This window comes from Schistocerca piceifrons, chromosome 6, assembly GCF_021461385.2.
Source record: "Schistocerca piceifrons isolate TAMUIC-IGC-003096 chromosome 6, iqSchPice1.1, whole genome shotgun sequence".
Taxonomy (NCBI): domain Eukaryota; kingdom Metazoa; phylum Arthropoda; class Insecta; order Orthoptera; family Acrididae; genus Schistocerca; species Schistocerca piceifrons.
This window is the reverse complement of record NC_060143.1, coordinates 79,956,334-79,979,281: the sequence shown is the minus strand read 5'-3', so window position 1 is coordinate 79,979,281 and position 22,948 is coordinate 79,956,334. Positions and strand designations below refer to the sequence as shown.

Here is a 22,948-nt window from a genome sequence, read left to right as displayed (position 1 = left end):
AGGGTAGGAGCCAGAGGGTAGGGAAGGTGGTTTGGGGATTTCATAGGGATGAACTAAGAGGTTACGAAGGTTAGGTGGACGGCGGAAAGACACTCTTGGTGGAGTGGGGAGGATTTCATGAAGGATGGATCTCATTTCAGGGGAGGATTTGAGGAAGTCGTATCCCTGCTGGAGAGCCACATTCAGAATCTGATCCAGTCCCGGAAAGTATCCTGTCACAAGTGGGGCACTTTTGTGGTTCTTCTGTGGGAGGTTCTGGGTTTGAGAGGATGAGGAAGTGGCTCTGGTTATTTGCTTCTGTACCAGGTCGGGAGGGTAGTTGCGGGATGCGAAAGCTGTTGTCAGGTTGTTGGTGTAATGCTTCAGGGATTCCGGACTGGAGCAGATTCGTTTGCCACGAAGACCTAGGCTGTAGGGAAGGGACCGTTTGATGTGGAATGGGTGGCAGCTGTCGTAATGGAGGTACTGTTGCTTCTTGGTGGGTTTGATGTGGACGGATGTGTGAAGCTGGCCATTGGACAGGTGGAGGTCAACATCAAGGAAAGTGGCATGGGATTTGGAGTAGGACCAGGTGAATCTGATGGAACCAAAGGAGCTGAGGTTGGAGAGGAAATTCTGGAGTTCTTCTTCACTGTGAGTCCAGATCATGAAGATGTCACCAATAAATCTGTACCAAACTTTGGGTTGGCAGGCCTGGGTAACCAAGAAGGCTTCCTCTAAGCGACCCATGAATAGGTTGGAGTACGAAGGGGCCATCCTGGTACCCATGGCTGTTCCCTTTAATTGTTGGTATGTCTGGCCTTCAAAAGTGAAGAAGTTGTGGGTCAGGATGAAGCTGGCTAAGGTAATGAGGAAAGAGGTTTTAGGTAGGGTGGCAGGTGATCGGCGTGAAAGGAAGTGCTCCATCGCAGCGAGGCCCTGGATGTGCGGGATATTTGTGTATAAGGAAGTGGCATCAATGGTTACAAGGATGGTTTCTGGGGGTAACGGACTGGGTAAGGATTCCAGGCGATCGAGAAAGTGGTTGGTGTCTTTGATGAAGGATGGGAGACTGCACGTAATGGGTTGAAGGTGTTGATCTACGTAGGCAGAGATACGTTCTGTGGGGGCTTGGTAACCAGCTACAATGGGGCGGCCGGGATGATTGGGTTTGTGAATTTTAGGAAAAAGGTAGAAGGTAGGGGTGCGGGGTGTCGGTGGGGTCAGGAGGTTGATGGAGTCAGGTGAAAGGTTTTGTAGGGGGCCTAAGGTTCTGAGGATTCCTTGAAGCTCCGCCTGGACATCAGGAATGGGATTACCTTGGCAAACTTTGTATGTGGTGTTGTCTGAAAGCTGACGCAGTCCCTCAGCCACATACTCCCGACAATCAAGTACCACGGTCATGGAACCCTTGTCCGCCGGAAGAATGACGATGGACCGGTCAGCCTTCAGATCACGGATAGCCTGGGCTTCAGCAGTGGTGATGTTGGGAGTAGGATTAAGGTTTTTTAAGAAGGATTGAGAGGCAAGGCTGGAAGTCAGAAATTCCTGGAAGGTTTGGAGAGGGTGATTTTGAGGAAGAGGAGGTGGGTCCCGCTGTGACGGAGGACGGAACTGTTCCAGGCAGGGTTCAATTTGGATAGTGTTTTGGGGAGTTGGATCATTAGGGGTAGGATTAGGATCATTTTTCTTCGCGGCAAAGTGATACTTCCAGCAGAGAGTACGAGTGTAGGACAGTAAATCCTTGACGAGGGCTGTTTGGTTGAATCTGGGAGTGGGGCTGAAGGTGAGGCCTTTGGATAGGACAGAGGTTTCGGATTGGGAGAGAGGTTTGGAGGACTGAATTAGGGTGTTGTGGTGCCAGATTGTGTTGATTGGAATTCTGAGGATTTGGAGGGAGTGGAGCTGGAAGTGGGAGACTGAGTAGATGGGAGCGACTGGGTTTGTGTGCAATGAGAGGTGGTTGAGGTTTGCTGGAAATGTTGTGAAGGGTGAGTGAGTTGCCTTTCCGGAGGTGGGAAACCAGGAGATTGGATAGTTTTTTGAGGTGATGGGTGGCATGCTGTTCTAATTTGCAGTTGGCCTGTAGGAGGATGCTCTGAATGGCCGGTGTGGATGTGGGAGAGGAAAGATTGAGGACTTTTATTAAGGATAGGAGTTGACGGGTGTGTTCATTGGCTGAGTTGATGTGTAGGTGAAGGATTAGGTGGGTGAGGGCAATGGATTGTTCAGTTTGGAACTGGTATAGGGACTGATGGAAAGAAGGGTTGCATCCACCAAGAGTGTCTTTCCGCCGTCCACCTAACCTTCGTAACCTCTTAGTTCATCCCTATGAAATCCCCAAACCACCTTCCCTACCCTCTGGCTCCTACCCTTGTAACCGTCCCCGGTGTAAAACCTGTCCCATGCACCCTCCCACCACCACCTACTCCAGTCCTGTAACCCGGAAGGTGTACACGATCAAAGGCAGAGCCACGTGTGAAAGCACCCACGTGATCTACCAACTGACCTGCCTACACTGTGACGCATTCTATGTGGGAATGACCAGCAACAAACTGTCCATTCGCATGAATGGACACAGGCGGACAGTGTTTGTTGGTAATGAGGATCACCCTGTGGCTAAACATGCCTTGGTGCACGGCCAGCACATCTTGGCACAGTGTTACACCGTCCGGGTTATCTGGATACTTCCCACTAACACCAACCTATCCGAACTCCGGAGATGGCAACTTGCTCTTCAATATATCCTCTCTTCCCGTTATCCACCAGGCCTCAATCTCCGCTAATTTCAAGTTGCCGCCACTCATACGTCACCTGTCATTCAACAACTCTTTGCCTCTGCACTTCTGCCTCGACTTACATCTCTGCCCAAACTCTTTGTCTTTAAATATGTCTGCTTGTGTCTGTATATGTGTGGACGGATACGTGTGTGTGTGTACGAGTGTATACCTGTCCTTTTTTCCCCCTAAGGTAAGTCTTTCCGCTCCCGGGATTGGAATGACTCCTTACCCTCTCCCTTAAAACCCACTTCCTTTCGTCTTTCCCTCTCCTTCCCTCTTTCCTGATGAGGCAACAGTTTGTTGCGAAAGCTTGAATTTTGTGTGTATGTTTGTGTGTCTGTCGACCTGCCAGCACTTTCATTTGGTAAGTCACATCATCTTTGTTTTTCAATTATTTAGTCACTTGCATTTCATTTCCCTTTTACAAATGTTGCCAAGTATAAGTGTAGCTATAATTTCCATGAAGTATCATTTTCATGGGCAAACTGAAAAGCTCGGTTGAGTTCAAACCACAAGCAATTGACATATGTATTTCACGTATCTGCTTAGTACTTAGACAAGCAGAATAAAAATGCCTGGATACTGAGAAGTAGATTCCCAATTTAACTTTGTTGTCTGGGATTTTGGGGCATAACATTATTGTAGCACACTAGCAAAACTAAAACTGTTATATGAATTTAATACACTGAAAGAGAAATAATAATAATAATAATAATAATAATAATAGTAAAATGTAACATATACCGTACAGTTAAAAGAAAGTCACGCTTGATCAAGGTCCGCATCACTTTCCATTTTTAACCAGACATAACGTCTGAGAAGGGAAAGATAACGATAATAATAATAATTTTAATTAGGGGCAACACTGAGAAGTTTGCACAAAATATACTCGTAAATAGTGAAGAGCTCCAAATGAGAAAGACCGGTCAGTCAATATAGGCTTATTAACCAAGTTGTATTATCCCTACCAACACAATGAGAAAGTTGAGAGGTTTAAAAAGATTTTTTAGACGTATGTTTCACTGTCCAAAAAATTTCTTGCAATGACTTACGGCACTACACACCAAACACTGTGGTCACTGCACATAGTGTGCTACAGTACCTATTACGCAAGCCTCTCAGGTGCTGCTTCCACCAATTCGTTGCACTGATTTGTATGTGTCCCGGAGCACTGAGTAATGTACCACATAACTTGCTTTAAAGTCATGAAATCGGGGCACGTGAGGAATTTCATATTTCTTATGTGCCTCGTCTGCTTTAATGCCCTCGACAATGCAGATACCTCTTTGTAATACCATCGGATTTCATTTTAAAGATACAACTGGAGCAAATCCTAGAGCAGTCAAGGGTCTGTCTATGTTTAAATTCATTAGTGTAAATTGAAACACAGTACTCTCATCAGATGGTATAACAGTTCTTAAATGTGCAAATCATCCAAAAAATGGTTTTAGCAAATTTCCTTTCACAAAATTTGCCATGAGATTTAAATTCAATTTGTTACTGAAACCTTGAGACACAATCTAACAAAAATTGTGAATGAACAATATACAATATGCAAATGCGGCAAAAATTCGAAGAACTTTCACTATCTTCAACAAGATGATGCAGTCAAAAGTAGGAAACTGCCCAATGGTCAAAGGAGGAGAGGGGGGGGGGGGAGGGAGGGGAGGGGGAGAGATGAGTAAATGGTGAGACAAAAATGGCCAGTTAATGATGTCATAGGTAATTTTATGAAACTGAGAGCTTCTAAATGTATTTTTCAATTATCTAACAAGTTCTTCTATATTAATAAAGAGTTTCAAACAACAAGCATAATAGCAACTGATCTACCTTCACTAATTCTTCATAATGCACATACACTTAGTTTAAGATTCTGATAACATCAAAGCTACAAATATTGAACCTAGCACAATACCAACATCCTGCTTTCAAATAGAGCAAAATCAAATATTATATCAAGGGAAAAAAAAAAACAAGCACAGAACTACAGTATAATAAATGTAATGATGTTAACACACATGGTCTAACATATTATGTGACACATACCTGGAAGACATTGCTCTTGTGACCACTGTCGTAGGAAACTAATGTCTTTCCAACAGCCCAGTCCCATATCACAACACCAAGGTCATCTGAACCACTAGCAAGCTTATTTCCAGCTGCATTGAAGTGGAGAGCATTCACACATCCTTGATGGGCATCCAACTTGTACATCAACTCAAGACGCTGGACGGCATGCAGCGAGCCATAACAACGTTGATGAAAGAGGGAAGGACCTTGGCATCGGCCGGGGAAGCCGCGCTGCCTGGAACAAGCAACAAAAACATATACCTTCCTTCAAAATAAAGAGAGAGGTTGTGAAATAAGTACTTCATATGCAAAGTAATTTGCTTCAATGTGTGACATTTATTGTATGTTTACAGAAGTATTTTACAATAAACATTTTCTAAAGCTGTATTTCAGTACATGACAAACACTGGGTCCTTCTCATTAAAAAGCTCAGTCTGTATCAAATCAAACCTTACAGTGTACCTATAGAGCAAACAAAAAATACAAAATTTCACACACTTTCTATGCATTCAAATTTCATTAAGTGAACACTGCTCATTTTCTGAGAGTACCATGAAACAAAACAGCCCATAACTTTAAAACTATTAACTCCAAGTGTGGTACTGTGCACAATTAATACCACACCATGCCAGTCCATGCTTAGAAGTTGGCAGTAACCCATGTGACTGCACTGCCAATCTGCAGCCAGCTTTGACACACCTTCCTCAGCACACGGTGCCAGCTCTGCCACGAAGCTGACTTTAAAGGACTGTACCGAACTCCAGCCAGTCTGTTCATTCAGATCTGCCTGTGTAATCTAAGCTTTGTACATTAGTCTCTTGTTACTGTGGATATCGAACCAGCCTATCTCAAGAACTCGCACCGCAATATGCTCTGGACTTGCTGTTATTTTAAGTTAAGTACAGGAAGTTATTTTGTTCTGTATCACAGAACCCATCCACTCCTTGGTATCCACATCGGAACGGCCCAACATCTGGTGACAAGGCAGTTCTCACATGTGTTCCACTGCATTTTCTACTTGTCATCATACAAACAATTGGCAATGATATTAACTGTGAATCTTTCTTGCAGAACATGGTGCTTTGCCACACTTGTCTGCTTCTTTGCTTCGGTGTTTATAGCTGTGTTTCAGAACATTTGCCCTGTAACTGATTGTGTTTTCTTGTTCTTTTCAGAGCCTGATCTTCCTAGCGATATTAATCTGTACTTTCTTTAGCAGTTGCACTCTATTTTCAAGTGTCTTTTTGTGTGCTTGATCATGGCTAGACCCCCACAAGAACTGTCACTAACTCAGGTACTTCAGTTTCAGACACAGCAGATGCAGCAGCTGGTGGAGATTTCGCAGTTTGCTGCAATTCTGCTACCAATATGTCATGTTTGTTGAGTGAACAAGTAGTTTTGGGAGCCCAAGAGGAAAAAAGTGCTCGATAACTCGCCTCGCACTTTTGGATGGATAATTATGTTTTCTGTCATTATTTTAAAATTTGTAATGTATTGAAAAACTGAAGTAAATATGGAAAATAAATTTTTAAGTGTGGTCTTTTTTTTAGAATGTATTACTCTTTAAGATATATCAATTACATGTGTGTTAGTAATGTTTTAATTAATGGCATAAATGGCTGATCTTTATGTCTGAAATCCTTCTAAGTGGCTGGTCTTCAAAGCGTTAAGTATCCTCAAGGTTGCCAGAAATTTCCCCAAAGCAAAATTCCCTGATAGTTCCCTGTTTTCCAGACAAGTTTTAGCATTTTTCCTTGACAAATTTTGAGATCTAAAGGGTAAGTACAGACATAAGTTGACAAAAAAATGTAAGGGCCTCTGTATTTCTAAACGTGTGAGCGAAGATCTAAATCAACATCTCTTGTAATGAACTGTTTTTTTGATAGAGAAAGAAAGCCAGGGTGTTCCAAACGAATTTTACAACTTTGAAAATTCATATAAATTAATTTGTAGTACCTACAGAGCTGATTGTAGTGTCAATTTGTAAGGAAATACATCAAGTTTTGTCTCGCGTAGATTGCTAGAGCCAAATCTCACCGTAAAGAGCACTAGCAGCAGTTCTGTTAAAGATGGCTGCCTTCACTGAACCCGAGTGTGCTAGCTGCATGTTTAGGTTTGAAGAATCAAAGTTGGCGAGAACAGTTCAGCAAGAACACTAATACCTCCTAGTAGGCCTACAATTTATGAGTGACAAATGTTTTGTACAAGCAGGGTGCTCAGAAAGACATGGGAAATAATCAGGTCGTCCAAGCACATCTGACGACGTCACTGAGCGAGTGAGACAACATTTCTGTCAACAGCCTACAAAAATTGACCCAGTGTACATCTCATGAACTGCAAATCCAAAATATGGCTGTTTGGCATGTGTTGTGAAACCATTTGCATTTGAAACCATACAGATTGACGATGATCATACAACCAATAAAAGACACTGATAAAATTGCTCAAAAGAACTTGTGTGTGGATATGTTAAATCAATTACATGGGGATGAACATTTCTTGGACAGTCGACCTTTCACTTAAGTGGCAAAGTTAACACACACGATTGTAGGATTTAGGGCAGTGAAAATCCACATCAAACATTGCAACATGTTTGTGATAGCCCTAAACTGGACGTTTTTTGTGCACTGAGCAAGAACAAAGTGTATGGCACCTTCTCTTCCGCACGAGAACCATCAACGGGATAGTGTACCTGGATATGTTACAACAATTTTTGATACCACAGATTGAAAAGGATGACCAAAAATGAAATGTTTACATCATACAAGATGGTGCACCACCCCACTACCTAGCTGACATCTGGGATTTTCTCAGTGACTGATTTCGTGGTCAATGGATTGGCCGTGATGCACCAATTGCATAGCCCCCATGTTCCCCAGACCTGACACCACTTGAATTTTTTTATGGGTGTGCTGGCTTCTCTACCTGAACTTAGAGCAAGAATTTATGCTGCCACTGAGCAAGTGACACCTGCAAAGCTACAGCAAGTTTGGGAAGAAAATGACTTCCGATGGGATGTGTTCAGCATAACCTACGAAAGCCACTTACAACATCTTTAGTTTAAGGTTAAAAAAGAACTGTGTGCTGCCCTACTAAATAACACTAAAGACAGCTCTATCTTCTTTCCATAAATTTATATGAATGTTTAAAGTTGTAAAGTCCTTTCTGAAAACACCCTCTAGGTTTCATTAAGACCATGGATATTATTTCATTCCAATAAAACAAAAAACATTTAGTGATAAAAATACGCATTTCACTGATTTCAGAAATAACCTCAGAAAAAAGTAGCCTCTTGACAGAAGTATGTATGGCAAGAAAGAGTTCTGTAAAACAACACTTTAGGTGACCACTATAAAATGTTGCTTCTACTATGTTCATTATCGTTTGTTATTAACCACTGTGTTATGTCTATTATTTTACAGGTATTGTGTGGTTTTTCTTTCAACAAATACACGAGTACATAGCCTACAAACTGCCAGTGACTGCCACAATTTTCTTCTTCTTATCATCCATACTTTCCAATATATAAACTACTTTTGGAGCCCCAAAATGTACTAGAATAAATAAAATGTTTATAAAACGCCACACTGTACAATGTACTTGTGGCGAGACAGTTTCACTTCCTAAAATCCATTGCCCATGGACTCTGGCCTGCTGAGGAGCACTGCAGTCCTGGGTCCATGGATAAAGCACAAAAATCTGCCGCATTATGGCACACACAAACAGACCTGGCCTGCTGGCAGTTTGGTGAGACTATATCCGATGGTCAAGACCTTCACATCAGGGAGAAACGATGGACTTCAGATCGGCAGGCCCGATCCATTAGAGATGGCCACAGAAATGGCTTGCGGTTTTGGCCCATCATGGAAGTCCACTCATGCAGCCAGCTATTCACTTGCCACAGACACCATGTTGTTGAAATGACACCACGGAGATCAACCCACGCAGCAGATAACTTGCACAAATACTCTTGAGAACTAATACTAATGATGATAGGTAGTAAATCACCATAAAGATGATTGCTGAGCAGCAGACAAGCACATAGAAAAGACAAACACTCTCTCATAACTAAATTTTTGGCCATTGCCTTTGTCAGAGAACGAGAGCGCACACACATTCACACAATCACTCACACACACCTTGTGCACACGAGACCACTGTCTCCGGCCACTGTGTCAACAGTCTCTGAGAATCAGATGCAAACAAACCACTTCTCACACCTCTCTGCCTCTCACTGGTAGCTGCTAGACTAGTGGCAAGAAGTGGGGAGTGGTAGAAATGGGAGAAGCAGTAAGAATTAGGGAGTCGGGAAGCGGCGCACACACTCAACTGTGCCCAGCCAGTGACGATGCACGACATCTCAATAAACAAGCCATTTCATCTAAGTAAACAAGCCATTTCATCTAAGTAAACAAGCCATTTCATCTAAGTAAACAAGCCATTTCATCTAAGTAAACAAGCCATTTCATCTAAGTAAACAAGCCATTTCATCTAAGTAAACAAGCCATTTCATCTAAGTAAACAAGCCATTCCATCTAAGTAAACAAGCCATTCCATCTACTAAGACAAAAAACAAGATTTTTCCAGTGTTTTTCTTTTTTTTCTTTTTTCTTCAAATTTCTCTGATATTCCCATGATTTTCCTGACATTTGAAATTCCCTGATATTCGCTTATTTCCTGAACTTGTGGCAACCTTGATCCTGATCCTAACCTAGCAACAGGTTTAACCATTAGTGGAGCACAGACTTTGATTCTGCTCCTATTTGTGCAGTTGAGAGTAATGCACATTGTGCCCATAGGTCACATGCCGCGGCGTGCGGAGTCTCAGCCAGGGCTGTGGGCCATGATTTACACAAAACCAGTGTGCTAGGAAACAGCCTAGCAGTGTTAAATACTGCCCTCAATGTTTCACAGCACAATGCCACAGATGTGCCAGTTGTGACACTAAATTTTGTCACTGTGGCAAGGATGGTCTATCTGTGGAAACTAAGATACAACAAGCACTCTGCACATTATCCAAGCTATCAGTCAATGCATGTTACACAATCTCTTCAAGCCCAGTAGTGATTCTTGAGTTACACGGTACAAGTCAAGTGCAACAGCAAAAATGTCACATAATTCTTTCATCCAGTATCAGGCTAATAAATTGATTTTCAATCTGCAGACTGCCAAACACAAAATATGCATGCAATTAGACACTGGTGCATCAGTGACTCTGTTGCTGAACAGAAGCATACAGGGTGGTCCATTGATCATGACCAGGCCAAAACAACTCATGAAATAAGTGTCAAAATAAAAAAAAATACAAAGAACGAAACTTGTCTAGCTTGAAGGGTGAAACCAGATGGCGCTATGGTTGGCCCGCTAGATGGAGCTGCCATAGGTCAAATGGATATCAACTGCATTTTTTAAAATAGGAACCCCCGTTTTTTATTACATATTCATGTAGTATGTAAAGAAATATGAATGTTTTAGTTGGACCACTTTTTTTGCTTTGTGATAGATGGTGCTGTAATAGTCACAAACACATGGCTCACAATTTTAGACAAACAGTTGGTAACAGGTATTTTTTTTAAATTAAAATACAGAACGTAGGTACATTTGAACATTTTATTTCAGTTGTTCCAATGTGATACATGTACCTTTGTGAACTTATTTCTGAGAACACATGGTGTTACAGTGTGATTACCTGTAAATACCACATTAATGCAATAAATGCTCAAAATGATGTCCGCCAAACTCAATGCATTTGGCAATACGTGTAACGACACACTCAACAGCGAGTAGTTCGCCTTCCGTAATGTTCGCACACACATTGACAATGCGCTGACACATGTTGTCAGGCGTTGTCGGTGGATCACGATAGCAAATATCCTTCAACTTTCCCCACAGGAAGAAATCCGGGGACGTCAGATCCGGTGAACGTGCGGGCCATGGTATGGTGCTTCCACGACCAATCCACCTGTCATGAAATACGCTATTCAATACCGCTTCAACCGCATGCGAGCTATGTGCCAGACATCCATCATGTTGGAAGTATATCGCCATTCTGTCATGCAGTGAAACATCTTGTAGTAACATAGGTAGAACATTACGTAGAAAATCAGCATACATTGCACCATTTAGATTGCCATCGATAAAATGGGGGCCAATTATCCTTCCTCCCATAATGCCACATCATACATTAACCCATCAAGATTGCTGATGTTCCACTTGTTGCAGCCATCATGGATTTTCCGTTGCCCAATAGTGCATATTATGCCGGTTTACGTTACCGCTGTTGGTGAATGACACTTCATCACTAAATAGAACACGCGCAAAAAATCTGTCATCGTCCCATAATTTCTCTTGTGCCTAGTGGCAGAACTGTACATGACATGCAAAGTCATCGCCATACAATTCCTGGTGCATAGAAATATGTTACGGGTGCGAACGATGTTGATGTAGCATTCTCAACACAGATGTTTTTGAGATTCCCAATTCTCGCCCAATTTGTCTGCTACTGATGTACAGATTAGCTGCGACTGCAGCTAAAACACCTACTTGGGCATCATCATTAGTTGCAGGTCGTGGCTGACGTTTCACATGTGGCTGAACACTTTCTGTTTCCTTAAATAACTTAACTACCCGGCGAATGGTCCAGACACTTGGCTGATGTCATCCAGGATACCAAGCAGAATACATAGCACACGCCCATTGGGCATTTTGATCACAATAGCCACACATCAGCACGATAAAAACACGGGTAATGTATCACGAAGCAAATACCGTCCGCACTGGCGGAATATTATGCGATACCACGTACTTATATGTTTGTGACTATTACAGTGCCACCTATCACAAAGTGAAAAATGTGATCCAACTAAAACATTCATATTTCTTTATGTACTACACAAATATGTAATAAAAAATGGGGTTCCTATTTTTAAAAACGCAGTTGACATCTGTTTGACTTGTGGCAGTGCCATCTAGCAGGCCAACCATAGCGCCATCCGGTTTCCCCCCTTCAATCTGGACGAGTTTCGTTCTTTGTAGTTTTTTTGTTTGATGCTTATTTCGTGACATATTTGGCCTGGTCACTATCAATGGACCACTCTGTATATGAACTGCAGGAAACTTTTTCTGGTTATGGTGGACATGACATTCTGTTGCTAGGCATTTGCAGCCTAGTTGCCACATTTCATAATATTAAAAAAACTATTGTTCACAGTTTTGTGCCCACATGAAAGTGAAAATAGTTTTGGTATGTACTCCTTTGATCTGTCTGATGTGCACATTCAAGGCAATGTTCTCTCTGTGAACTCTTCTGTGCCTGCAGACAGGGTAGCTGAACTTTGTGATTAACTTAGTGACTTTTTTAAGGTGGCCTACGCAAAGCTAATAATTCTGAGATTCACACGAAAGACAATGCCCACCAATGGTTCTGCCTAGCAGGGGTTGTCCCTCATGCTATCAGATCAGGTGGCATAGGTACTCTTATCTTGGTAGGAAAATTGTCTCATTTTCCCCATTGCAGTCAGCACTTATAAAAGAAACATTCAGACAAATTACATTATACGCAAATTTCAAGGCAACGGTAAACCCACAGACTGTTACTGACTTTGCCTTTAGCACAGCCTGAGGAACTCAGGCACAAGCTTGGCGCAGACTGTTTCTTTTCCAAGACTGATCATTGTGATGCTTATTTGCTGCTTCTCTTGGATAAACAGTCCAAACCCCTACAAGGGGTTATCCAAGTTTTTAAGGCTGCAACTTTACAGCACTGGTTATGACAGCTGACTGATACACTTCCTTCTTTTTCGTATTTGGATGATATAATAGCTTCGTGTCATTCTCACAATGAACACCTTTCCATTCTCAGGAAATTATTTCAAGAGCTCTCAAACACTGGGTTAAAGTGCTCCTCTTTCCAGAGTGAGACTGAATATTTGGGACACATTATCAATAGTTATGGTATCCACCTTTTGCAGTCACATTTAACCACCATCCGGGGACCCCCTCCCCTCCTAGGAATGTCAGTGAGCTCCAAGCTGTAATGGGTAAACTAACTCACTACATTTCATTCATTCCAAATGCTGCACAGATTGCGGCTCCAGTGCATCGTCTTCGACGAAAGAAAATTCCGTTTGTGTGGGCTGGGTTGTGTCTTGTTGCACTTCAGAAAATAAAGGACATTTCATCGAGCGATTGCTATTTGGTACATTTTGATCCCACTATGCCGGTTGTGCTGACGGTTGACACATTCTCTTATGGGATAGGAGCTGTTCTCTCTCACAGGGTTGGATCATTGGACAGGTCAAATGACTTCACATTCAAACTCTTTAAACAAGGCACAATACAAATGTTCACAGATTGGGAAGGAAGCTCTTCCTATTGTATATGGGGTGACCAAATTCCATCAACACTTGTACAGCAGAAAATTCTACTTTGTAAAGGACCACAAGCCTCACACCACCTTGTTCGGCCCTTTACATAAAATTCCTCCATGCACACTGCAAAAGGTGCAGCAATGGTCTCTGCTCCTCTCCAGTTATCAGCATGAAACTGTATACTGGCCAACAACTAAACATTCTTTCTAACCTCCCAGTAGGCATGGATTCGGCATCGACACCTCTGATGATTCTTGTTTTCACAATGATGTCCAAGACAATGAAACACTTGATAGTTTTCCCACCAGCCAGCAAGAGAATGCTCAAGCAATGGGTGCAGGCCCAAAACTCAAGATTCTGTTGCAGCACCTCCACACTGGTCACATTCAAAATTAAGTAAACTAGCAATCCAGTCATAACATACACAGTTATTTTGTACTTTGGCACAGCTTTGTGTGGGCTGCATGATTCTCCCATGAGTTTTTCCACTCACAGTATCAGTGGCCAGAAGGATCCTGCAGCCTCAGCCACTTTTGCCTCCCTCGGATTCCGGGCTGTGGACACTCCAGTCCCTGATGTGCCCCTGCCAATAGAAGATTCTCCATCCCTGGGCAATGTTTCCAGCCATTCGCAAGATGAATGTCTGAATGCAGGCAGGAGCCTTCCATCAGCTGAAGTTCTGGTTCCTGCCTCCTCAACCATATCCCCAAACTATTTACTTCCTACTCCCACCTTGGACTACCAACATCCATCGCACCTACAACAGCTTAAACTTCTTCCACACATCCCCTCATAGCCTTGCTGACCTACTACATTTACACACCGTCAGAACTCCCTCCCACCAATATACAGAATCCAGAACATAAACAGACCTGAAACACAGTCATGAACCTTTCCTCCAAAAGCCATAATGCAACAGAAATATAGTCCTTTCCAAATGCCTTACCTTTAACCCCACTTCCAAATTCAATCATGCTGGCCTTGTTAAAGACCTTCTCTTCTTCTCCCGGTTCCTACAAGGGAAAAGCTTCTTTGTCACCAACCCTACCAATAACACCAAGCCCAAAGCCAATGTTGAAACCTCATGACTCATTTCATTCCTCCAGCCAACTGTGATCCACCCCCACTGCGCCAAAATCACTCCGTTAATGTTCCAGAATTTTTTTATCCTCAAATGATGCCTCACCATCATTCCCCAAATCCTTCAACATAGAAGCTAACCTTACACCCACAGAAAGAAGTGCAATCCACCACCTAAAAATTGATCCCAATCTCCTAATACTACCTTCCAACAAAGGCTTCGCCACTGTGGTTTTGAACCACAGAGATTATCTGGCAGAAGGATTCTACCAGAAGGATTCTGCCAGATATCATATTTATCCATCTGAAAACCCTGCCACAGTGACTACTTTTCATAAATCCAACAGGGTCTCCAGTCTCCATAAATCCTTCGACCAATCCCTGAGACTCTCCCCCCACCCCTGCCAGTGCCACTACTCCCACCTTCTAAATGCTTCCTGAAGCCCATAAGCCCAATCACTCTGGACACCCCATTGTCACTGGTTACTGTGCCACCACTGAGAGAATATCTGCTCTTGTACACTGATACCTTCAGGAAAGTTCTCGCACCCAAATTATTCTTGGTACCGAGAGCTATCCAAAACCCAAAGTAGAAGGCACTTTGATATTTGGCGAGTCATGGAAGTCATATCATAAAGACAGATTAGATGCCATGGAAGGGGGAGTGTTCACGTTGTTGACAGAAACTGTCTATTGAGGTTGAAGTTGAGTGTGACAGTGAAGTTACCTGGTCGCGTACAAGAAGTGTCGATGAAACTAAGCTAATTTTGGATGTTTTCACCAGCCACTTGATTTCGCTGCAAGAATTCTCAAGTCATTCAAACAAAATCTACGGTCAGCACAGCATAAATAACCAGATCATGCAATAATAGTTGGAGGCGACTTTAAGCTACTAAATATAAATGGGATGTCTATGGATTCATTGCAGTGGAACAGACAGACAATCTTGCAAAGTACTTTTGATCATGTTTCCCAAAAACATGTCTTCAGCAGCTAGTTTGGCAGTCCACACACAATGGCGATATCCTGGACCCTGCAGGAGCTTATTGACGGTGTCAGTATCGAGACTGGTATTACTGATCAATATATCATAGCGACTTTGTTACAAAAGTTAATGAATCAGTCAAGAAGGCAAGGAGAGTGTTAAAGAGCAGATAAGCAGTTCTTAGCATCTCACTTAGACAGTAAACTTACATCACTTAATCCTATTATGATGGGCCTGCAGAATTGCGTGTAAAGTGTAAACAGATTTTAAATCATGGTCTGGGAAAGTATGTGCCTAGTGAGTGGATTAAGGATGGAAAAGAACCACTGTCATAACAAAATATGGAAAATGCTGAACAAGCAAAGGTTGTTGCATTCTTGGTTCAAAAGGGAATGCAAAAATGACTGGCAAAGATTAGTAGAGATTCGTGCACCTGTGAAAGAGTGTATATGCAAAGCATACCACCGTCATATCTTAGCTAGAGATCTGTCCGAAAACCCAAGAAAATTCTGTTCTACATCGAATCTGGGTCTAAGGCTTTCATCCAATCATTCCTTGAACAGTCTGGTGTATCAGTGGAAGATAACACAAAGGAGGCTGAAGTTTTAAATTCCACATTTAAGAAATCACTTACGCAGGAGAATTGTACAAACATACCATCGTTCAACCACTGAACAGACTCCTATATGGACGACACACTAATAAGTACCCCTGGCAAAGAGAAACAACTGACTGAGATGAATACAAATACGCCACCAGGTCCGGATGAAATCCCCTTTTGGTCTTACAAAGAGTACACCTTGGCACTAGCTCCTTACTTAGCTTGCATTTATCAGGAATCTCTCACCCAGTGCAAAGCCCCAAACAAATGTAAAAAGGCACAGGTTACTCATGAATGTAAGAAGGATAAAAGAATGGACTGCTAAATTACAAATCAATATCCTTAACATAGATTTGCTGCAGCATTCTTGAACATATTCTGCCTTTGAATGTAATAAATTTCCTCGAGACTGAGAAGCTTATATCCACTCATGCAAAACTCAGCTTGCCTTTTTCTCACGATATACTGTAATCTATGGAAGAAGATCTACACACACATCCCAAATTTCTATATTTCCTAAATGCATGTGACACGGAGCCCCACTGCAGACTGTTAATGAAGGCACAAAGTTGTGAAATAGGTTTGCAGATTCATGAGTGGCTCAAAAACTTTTTAAGTAATAGAATCAAGTATGTTGCCCTTGACGGTGAACGTTCATCAGGGACAAGAGTATTTCTAGCTGTTGCGATGAATGGCAGCTGGCTCTAAATGCAGAAAAATGTAAGCTAATAAAGGCAAGTAGGAAAAACAAATCTGTAATGTCTGGATACAGTATTAGTAACCTGCTGCTTGATACAGTTATCAATTAAATATGAAATGGAATGAGCACATCAGGCTGGTAGTCAGGAAGGTGAATGCTTGACTTTGTTTTATTGGGAGAATTTTGGGAAAGTGTAGCTCACCTATAGAGGAGACTGCATATAGGATGCTAGTGTGCCCACACAGTGCCCACTGCCAATACAATACTGTGGCTTGCAGAGTATGTATGTACATGTAAATGTTGCCCATAACCTACCCTACTACACAGAAGTAAAAGACACCCACCATTTCCTCCACCAACTCTCCACAGTTCTTATTCCTTTATCACACAGCACCCCCTTCACTACTGATACTGTGTCCCTCTACACAAACATCCCCAATGCTCATGACCTTAAAGTTGAACACTACCTTCCCCAACTTCTGACTGACTCCAAACCTACAATCTCCTTCCTGATCACCATGTCTAAATATATCCTCACCCACAATTACTTCACCCCTGAAGGCATCATCTACAAACAGTGGTATAGCAATGGGCACTTGCATGACACCATCCTATACCAACCTATTCATGGACCTTCTAGAAGAATCCTGCCTAACCACCCAAAATCCCTAACCCCTCACTTGGTTCAGATTCACTGACAACAACCCTGTCCACATTTCTCCAGAACGTCAACCAACACCTTCTGCTCTATTCGCTTCACCTGGTCCTCCTCAACTCAACAAGCCACCTTCTTCACTGTTCACCTCAATCTCAAATATGGCTACATCAGAACCTCCATCCATATCAACCATACCAACCACCAGCAGTAACTCAACTTTGATAGCTGCCACCCATTCAATACCAACAAATCCCTTCCATAAAGCCTAGCCACCCATTGCTGTCACATCTGTAGTGATGATCAGCCCCTGTCCAAATACATGAAGGGTCTCACTGTGGCCTTCACAGACTGAAATTACCCTCTCAATCTTGTACAGAAACAGATCTCCCATGCATAGACTCTCCAGTAACCTACTGCCTCCCACAGTGGTATCCTGCTGCCCACCTAACCTGTGCAATATCTTTGTCCATCCCTGCTCCACACCTGCTACCAAACCACTGCCTCATGGCTCATATCCTTGCATTGGACCTAGGTGCAAAGCCTATTCCAAACATCCTACCACCACTACCACCACCACCTACCCCGGTTCAGTCACAGGCGTCACCCATCCCACTGAAGTTAGGGCTACCAGTTAAAGCAGTCATGTGATATACAAACTAAGCTGCAACCACTGTGCTGCTTTCTAACATGTGCATAACAATAAGCTGTCTATCTGCAAGAATGGCCACCAATAAACTGTGGCTGAGAGACAGCTTGACTACCTACAGCTGAACATGCTGTCCAACACACTGTGCTTCACTTCAGTAATTGTTCCACAGCCTGTGCCATCTGGATCCTTCCTACCAACACCAGATTTTCTAAACTGTCCAGGTGGTAACTCTCCCTGCAATATTTCCTACGTTCCCATGACCCTCCTTGCCTCAACCTTTGCTAGTCCCTGTCCATCACCCACTTATTCCCTTCCTTGCTTCCACTCCTGGACTAAACACCCTCATATTTCACCCACATAGCCACTAATCTTTTCCCCTCCTCTACTGCTCTCTCATTCACCCCCCCCCTCCCACCCTCCCCAATAAAATTGCATTTAGCAGCCCTACCCTGTCCCCAAGTTGTCACTGCACGCTCCAACAAGCAGCACTACACCCTCCTTACCATCCCCTACCTAAGGCTAACTATTTTTGAAAGCATCTTCAGTTATGTTTAATTTGATGTTGTCATCAACTACCTAAACAAATTAACTCATAATTGAGAGGTTCTAAGTAACTCTCAAACATAGTACATGCAAAAAATCTGTAAACACTACAATGGATAAACCATCATTTAACAGAAGAATAAAAGCTACAGAAAATTCCAAACTTTTTAATTGTTGAGAATTTTTTGCGATATGAACTATTAAGGAAAATTAGGGTGGTTCAGTACTATATTCAAAAATTGATTTTCCTTCCAATCCATCCATTCCCCATCCTCAAAATTTTATCAACTGCTAAAAAATAAGAAACACAACTCATCTGTTCTCAATCTTCAAATTTTATCAAGGGCAAATAGGAATACATAAGAAGCAGAAAAGCCAGGCGGTAGTTACATTCTGTAGTACTGCCAATAGGCACACACAATAGCAAAAGCAAAACACTACCTAATTTTCAGTACTAACATTTCCTTCATCGGAGATGAGATAGGGATAGGTTGGGGAAGATTAAAGAAGACAGAATGAGCTGCCCTGCCTTATACCCATCCCAACAAATCCCTTTTCCTTCCCAAGGAAGGAATGATTAGTTCTAGAAGCTAGGAAATTACATGTGTCTAATCAGCAGTACCACATATTTTATCTCCGAAAGGCAAGTACTGGCCAGAAATTGCAATTATAAGTTTTTGGTTTTCTCGTTGAGTTTTCGTCTGATATAATATGTATGATCCAAACTTTTCAAGTAAAAAATAAAAGGGGCAGTTTTCAGATGTCAAAAAATCATTTTTTTAGCATTTTTCACTATTTATTCAATCCCTCAGTAATAGTGTGTTGTATATCAAATTAAAGTATAGGTCAAGAGCTATAAAATCACACGAGTCAACTCCACAGCTTCAATTGTTTCAGTGTTATAAGCAAATACATTCTTCAAAACATTTTGAAAATTGGACAGTTTTTCAAATTTTGAAACTCAAAATCAAGAACTAGCATGGTCAAAGTTGCTTAGAATTTATACTACTTGTTAACTACACTAATAAGAAACCAGAAATCTGGGACATCGAGGTACAAAACTTGACCAAAAGTGTCAATTTGGTACAGATTGACAGCTTAGGAACACAACACACTGATATGGACGTCATTTGACTGCATGCTAGGTAACACAGAATACAAATAGGTGCCTGTCTGCCATGAGTTCTACTGACCACAGCTGCTATCTTAAACCGATAACTCTGAAGCAAGTTCACAGCTAAATTTTAAGGCATTCACAAGAAGAGCAGGCTAAAATCAAATTATTCCATTCACGTTTTCTCAAAAAACTGATCATACGAATATACCTCTGATGTCATGGAAATGTTTTCACAATTGGTTGACAGCTATGAGCCATAGCAAATGGATTCAAAATCTGAGAACAACCTCCCTCTATATCTTTATAGATAGTTGGCAAACCACAGTTAGATGCACAGCAGAGGATATTTAGCACAGTACCGCATATTAGGTATTCTCATTCAAATCAAACATGAAGGGAGGAAGAATGACTGCTTAAATTTTGTCTTCATAGTCCATGTGACAGTTACACATAGTGAACTAAATAATATTTCTAGATTCTTCACTTAGTAATGGTTCTTGAAAATTTGTAAGTAGGACTTCAGAGGATAACTGAAATCTATCTTCAAAAGGCTGCCAATTCTCATCTTTCAACCCTTCCATGACAATTTCCTATGAGTCAAGTAAACCTGTAGCCATTAGTGGTATCCCTCTTTCCTTATGTTCAACATTCCCTGTTTGTCTTGTAATGGGCCCATCACATTTGAGCAAAACACACACAAGTTTTGTGAGCAGTCTTCATCGTAGACTGACACTTTCCCCAGAATCCTGCCAACAAACCAATGTCTGCCATTTGCTTTTCCTACGTGATTATTCCATTTCATACTCCTACAATCTGTCTCCATACAAGATAACATGCTATGCTCTCTCTACCAATAAATCCTCAATCCAGTCACAAATTTCATTCAATACTCCTTACATTGATATTTTTTTTAAAATAAATATTGGTGTGGTACTGAGTCAAAAGCTTTTGAGAAGTCAGATAATACTGCATCTGTGTAACTGGCTTGATCCATGGCTTTTAGAATGTCCCGGGAGAAAATGAGTTAGGTTTCATATGATCGATGTTTTCAGAAACTATGCTGGCAGGCATGAAGGATATACCTTCTATTTGAGATATTTCATTATTATGAAAAGGATAGTTGCTAGTCACCAAATAGCGGAGATGCTGAGTCGCAGAGAGGCACAACAAAAAGACTGTCAGAAAGTGAGCTGTCAGCCGCAGGACATTGTGTAGAGGGGGATCTATTTTCGACAAAGGCCTTGTTGGCCAAAAGCTCACTTACCTACAGTCTTTTTGTGGTGCCTACCTGCAACTCAGCATCTCCACTACAAGGTGAGTAGCAAAAATCCTTTTCATAATATTGTTCCATTCCATCCTGGATTTTCCTTTGTTAGATATTTCATTATGTTTGATCTCAAAATATGTTCTAGAATTCTACAAAAGATGAACATCAATGGACACTGGACAGTGGCTTGGTGAATCACTTCTGCTACCCTTCCTGTAGACAGTTGTGAACTTTAATCCTACCACTGGGCAAAGTTTTCTGTTCAAACAATCCGTGATATGTTATGGTTAAAATAGGGACTAAATCAGCTGCAAACGCTAAACAGAACCTGAAAGAGATTCCATCAGCAATGGAGTCTTGTAAATTTTCGTGATTTTTAGGTGATTCTCAATACCACTCACACTTTTGCAGTTGTGAGAGAAATAAAGTGGGGCCATTACTTCTGTTCCTTCCTTGGTAAAGGTATTTTAAAACCAATTTCAGCTTGTCTGCTTTTGCTTTAGTACCCTCAACTTCAGTTTCTGTGTCCTCCATGGGCATCTGGACACTAAAATTTGTGCCACTGACAGCCTTTACACATGACCAGTATTCATATGGGTTTTGTAAAAGATCTCAACAAGATTCTACTCCAGTAGTAATCTATACAGATCCCTAAATTAAGACTTCTTGTAGGTTTCCATGAATGGAAAACAGCGGTGCTTCATAGCATCACTATGAGATACAAATGTCTACCTCATTTCAACATGATGCTTATAAGAATAGGACTCCATCAGACACAAATTCCCCTGTGACCACGTATCACAAGTGACATTTCCTACTTAATAAACACCATCCTTCCAACATTTTCCTCTTACTGAATCTAAAACGTAGCTTTGTTTGTGGCACTGTTTGATCCTATCCCAACTTTATTATTATCTTTCCGTCTACTTAAATTTGAGTGAAGCTCTAATTTGGCAAGCACCTTCTCTATAAACACTTTCCAATCTGATATGGCTTTGAATATGGGCTTTCCAAAATAATCTCACTGCAATGAAACAATTGAGCATAGAGACCGCATGAATGCAGTAACCTTCACAAAAAAGTCATTTCAGAGTTGCAACTACCATTATTTATTTCTATAGATGCTTGTATATTTTCTTTTATTGCAACAGTATATCTCAAAGGGTTCATGTAAATGTGATCCATAAAACATGCAAATACTTTATGAATTAACATCAAATATGTGAATGATAATGACAAATTTCCTGTAGATTCAAACTGATTGCCAGACCAGGACTCTGCACTGGGACCTCTGCCTTTTGCGGGCAAATGCTATATCAACTCAGCTCTCCAAGAACAACTCACCCTCACAGGATCACTTCTACCAGCACCTCGTCTACTGGCTTCCAAACTTCAAATAAGTTCTCACGCATACTTTGTTGGGGTCAGAGCTGTGAGCGTAGGTTACAAGTCATGCTTGGATAGCTCAGTTGGTGGAGCACTTGCCTGCAAAAGGCAAAGGTCCCAGGTTCAGGTTCCAGTCCAGTGCACGGATTTAGTCTGCCAGAAAGTTTCAAATCAATGGACACTCTAGGTGCAGAGAGAAATTACACTGCCAAATAATGACAGCTGATATATGGACACTGCAACTGCCACAATTATAATTTTTATTCTATTGTCTCCTTGTACAACAGTGTTAATTCTAGTTTCCTGACAGATTAAAACTATGTGCTGGACCGAGACTCAAACTCCGGACCTTTGCCTTTCGCAGGCAAGTGCTCTACCAACTGAGCTACCCATGCACAACTCGTGCCCCATCTTCACAGCTTTACTTCTGCCAGTACCTCGACTCCTACCTTCCAAACTTTACAGAAGCTCTCCTGCGAACCTTGCAGAACTAGCCCTCCTGAAAGAAAGGATATTGCAGCGGAGTGTGTGCTGATGCAGAGTGAAAATCTCATTCTGGGAATGTTAATTCTAGTTACATTTGGTAGGAACTGTGCCTTCTTTGAAGTCGAGATTTCCTTCATTCTTCGTGAGAGGGCTTTCTTACACACTTCCATCCAAGGAGCACCATGCCTTCTTTTTGTTGTTTGCCTCAGTGTAACCCGTTTGTCACTATCTTCTTGCAGAAGAGATCCCTATCATACATGGCTTTGGATATGATTTTT

General features: G+C 41.7%; 1 protein-coding gene across 2 annotated transcripts in view; it reads right to left on the bottom strand.

Moving 5' to 3' along the window:
- Positions 1–22,948, bottom strand: part of LOC124802624 (DDB1- and CUL4-associated factor 8-like) — a 136,876-nt gene that overhangs the window by 99,695 nt on the left and 14,233 nt on the right. For both annotated transcript variants that reach the window (XM_047263513.1, XM_047263514.1), the window contains exon 4: positions 4,806–5,064. In XM_047263513.1, the coding sequence (XP_047119469.1) occupies positions 4,806–5,064 (259 nt within the window). The remainder of the gene's footprint in view (positions 1–4,805; positions 5,065–22,948) is intronic.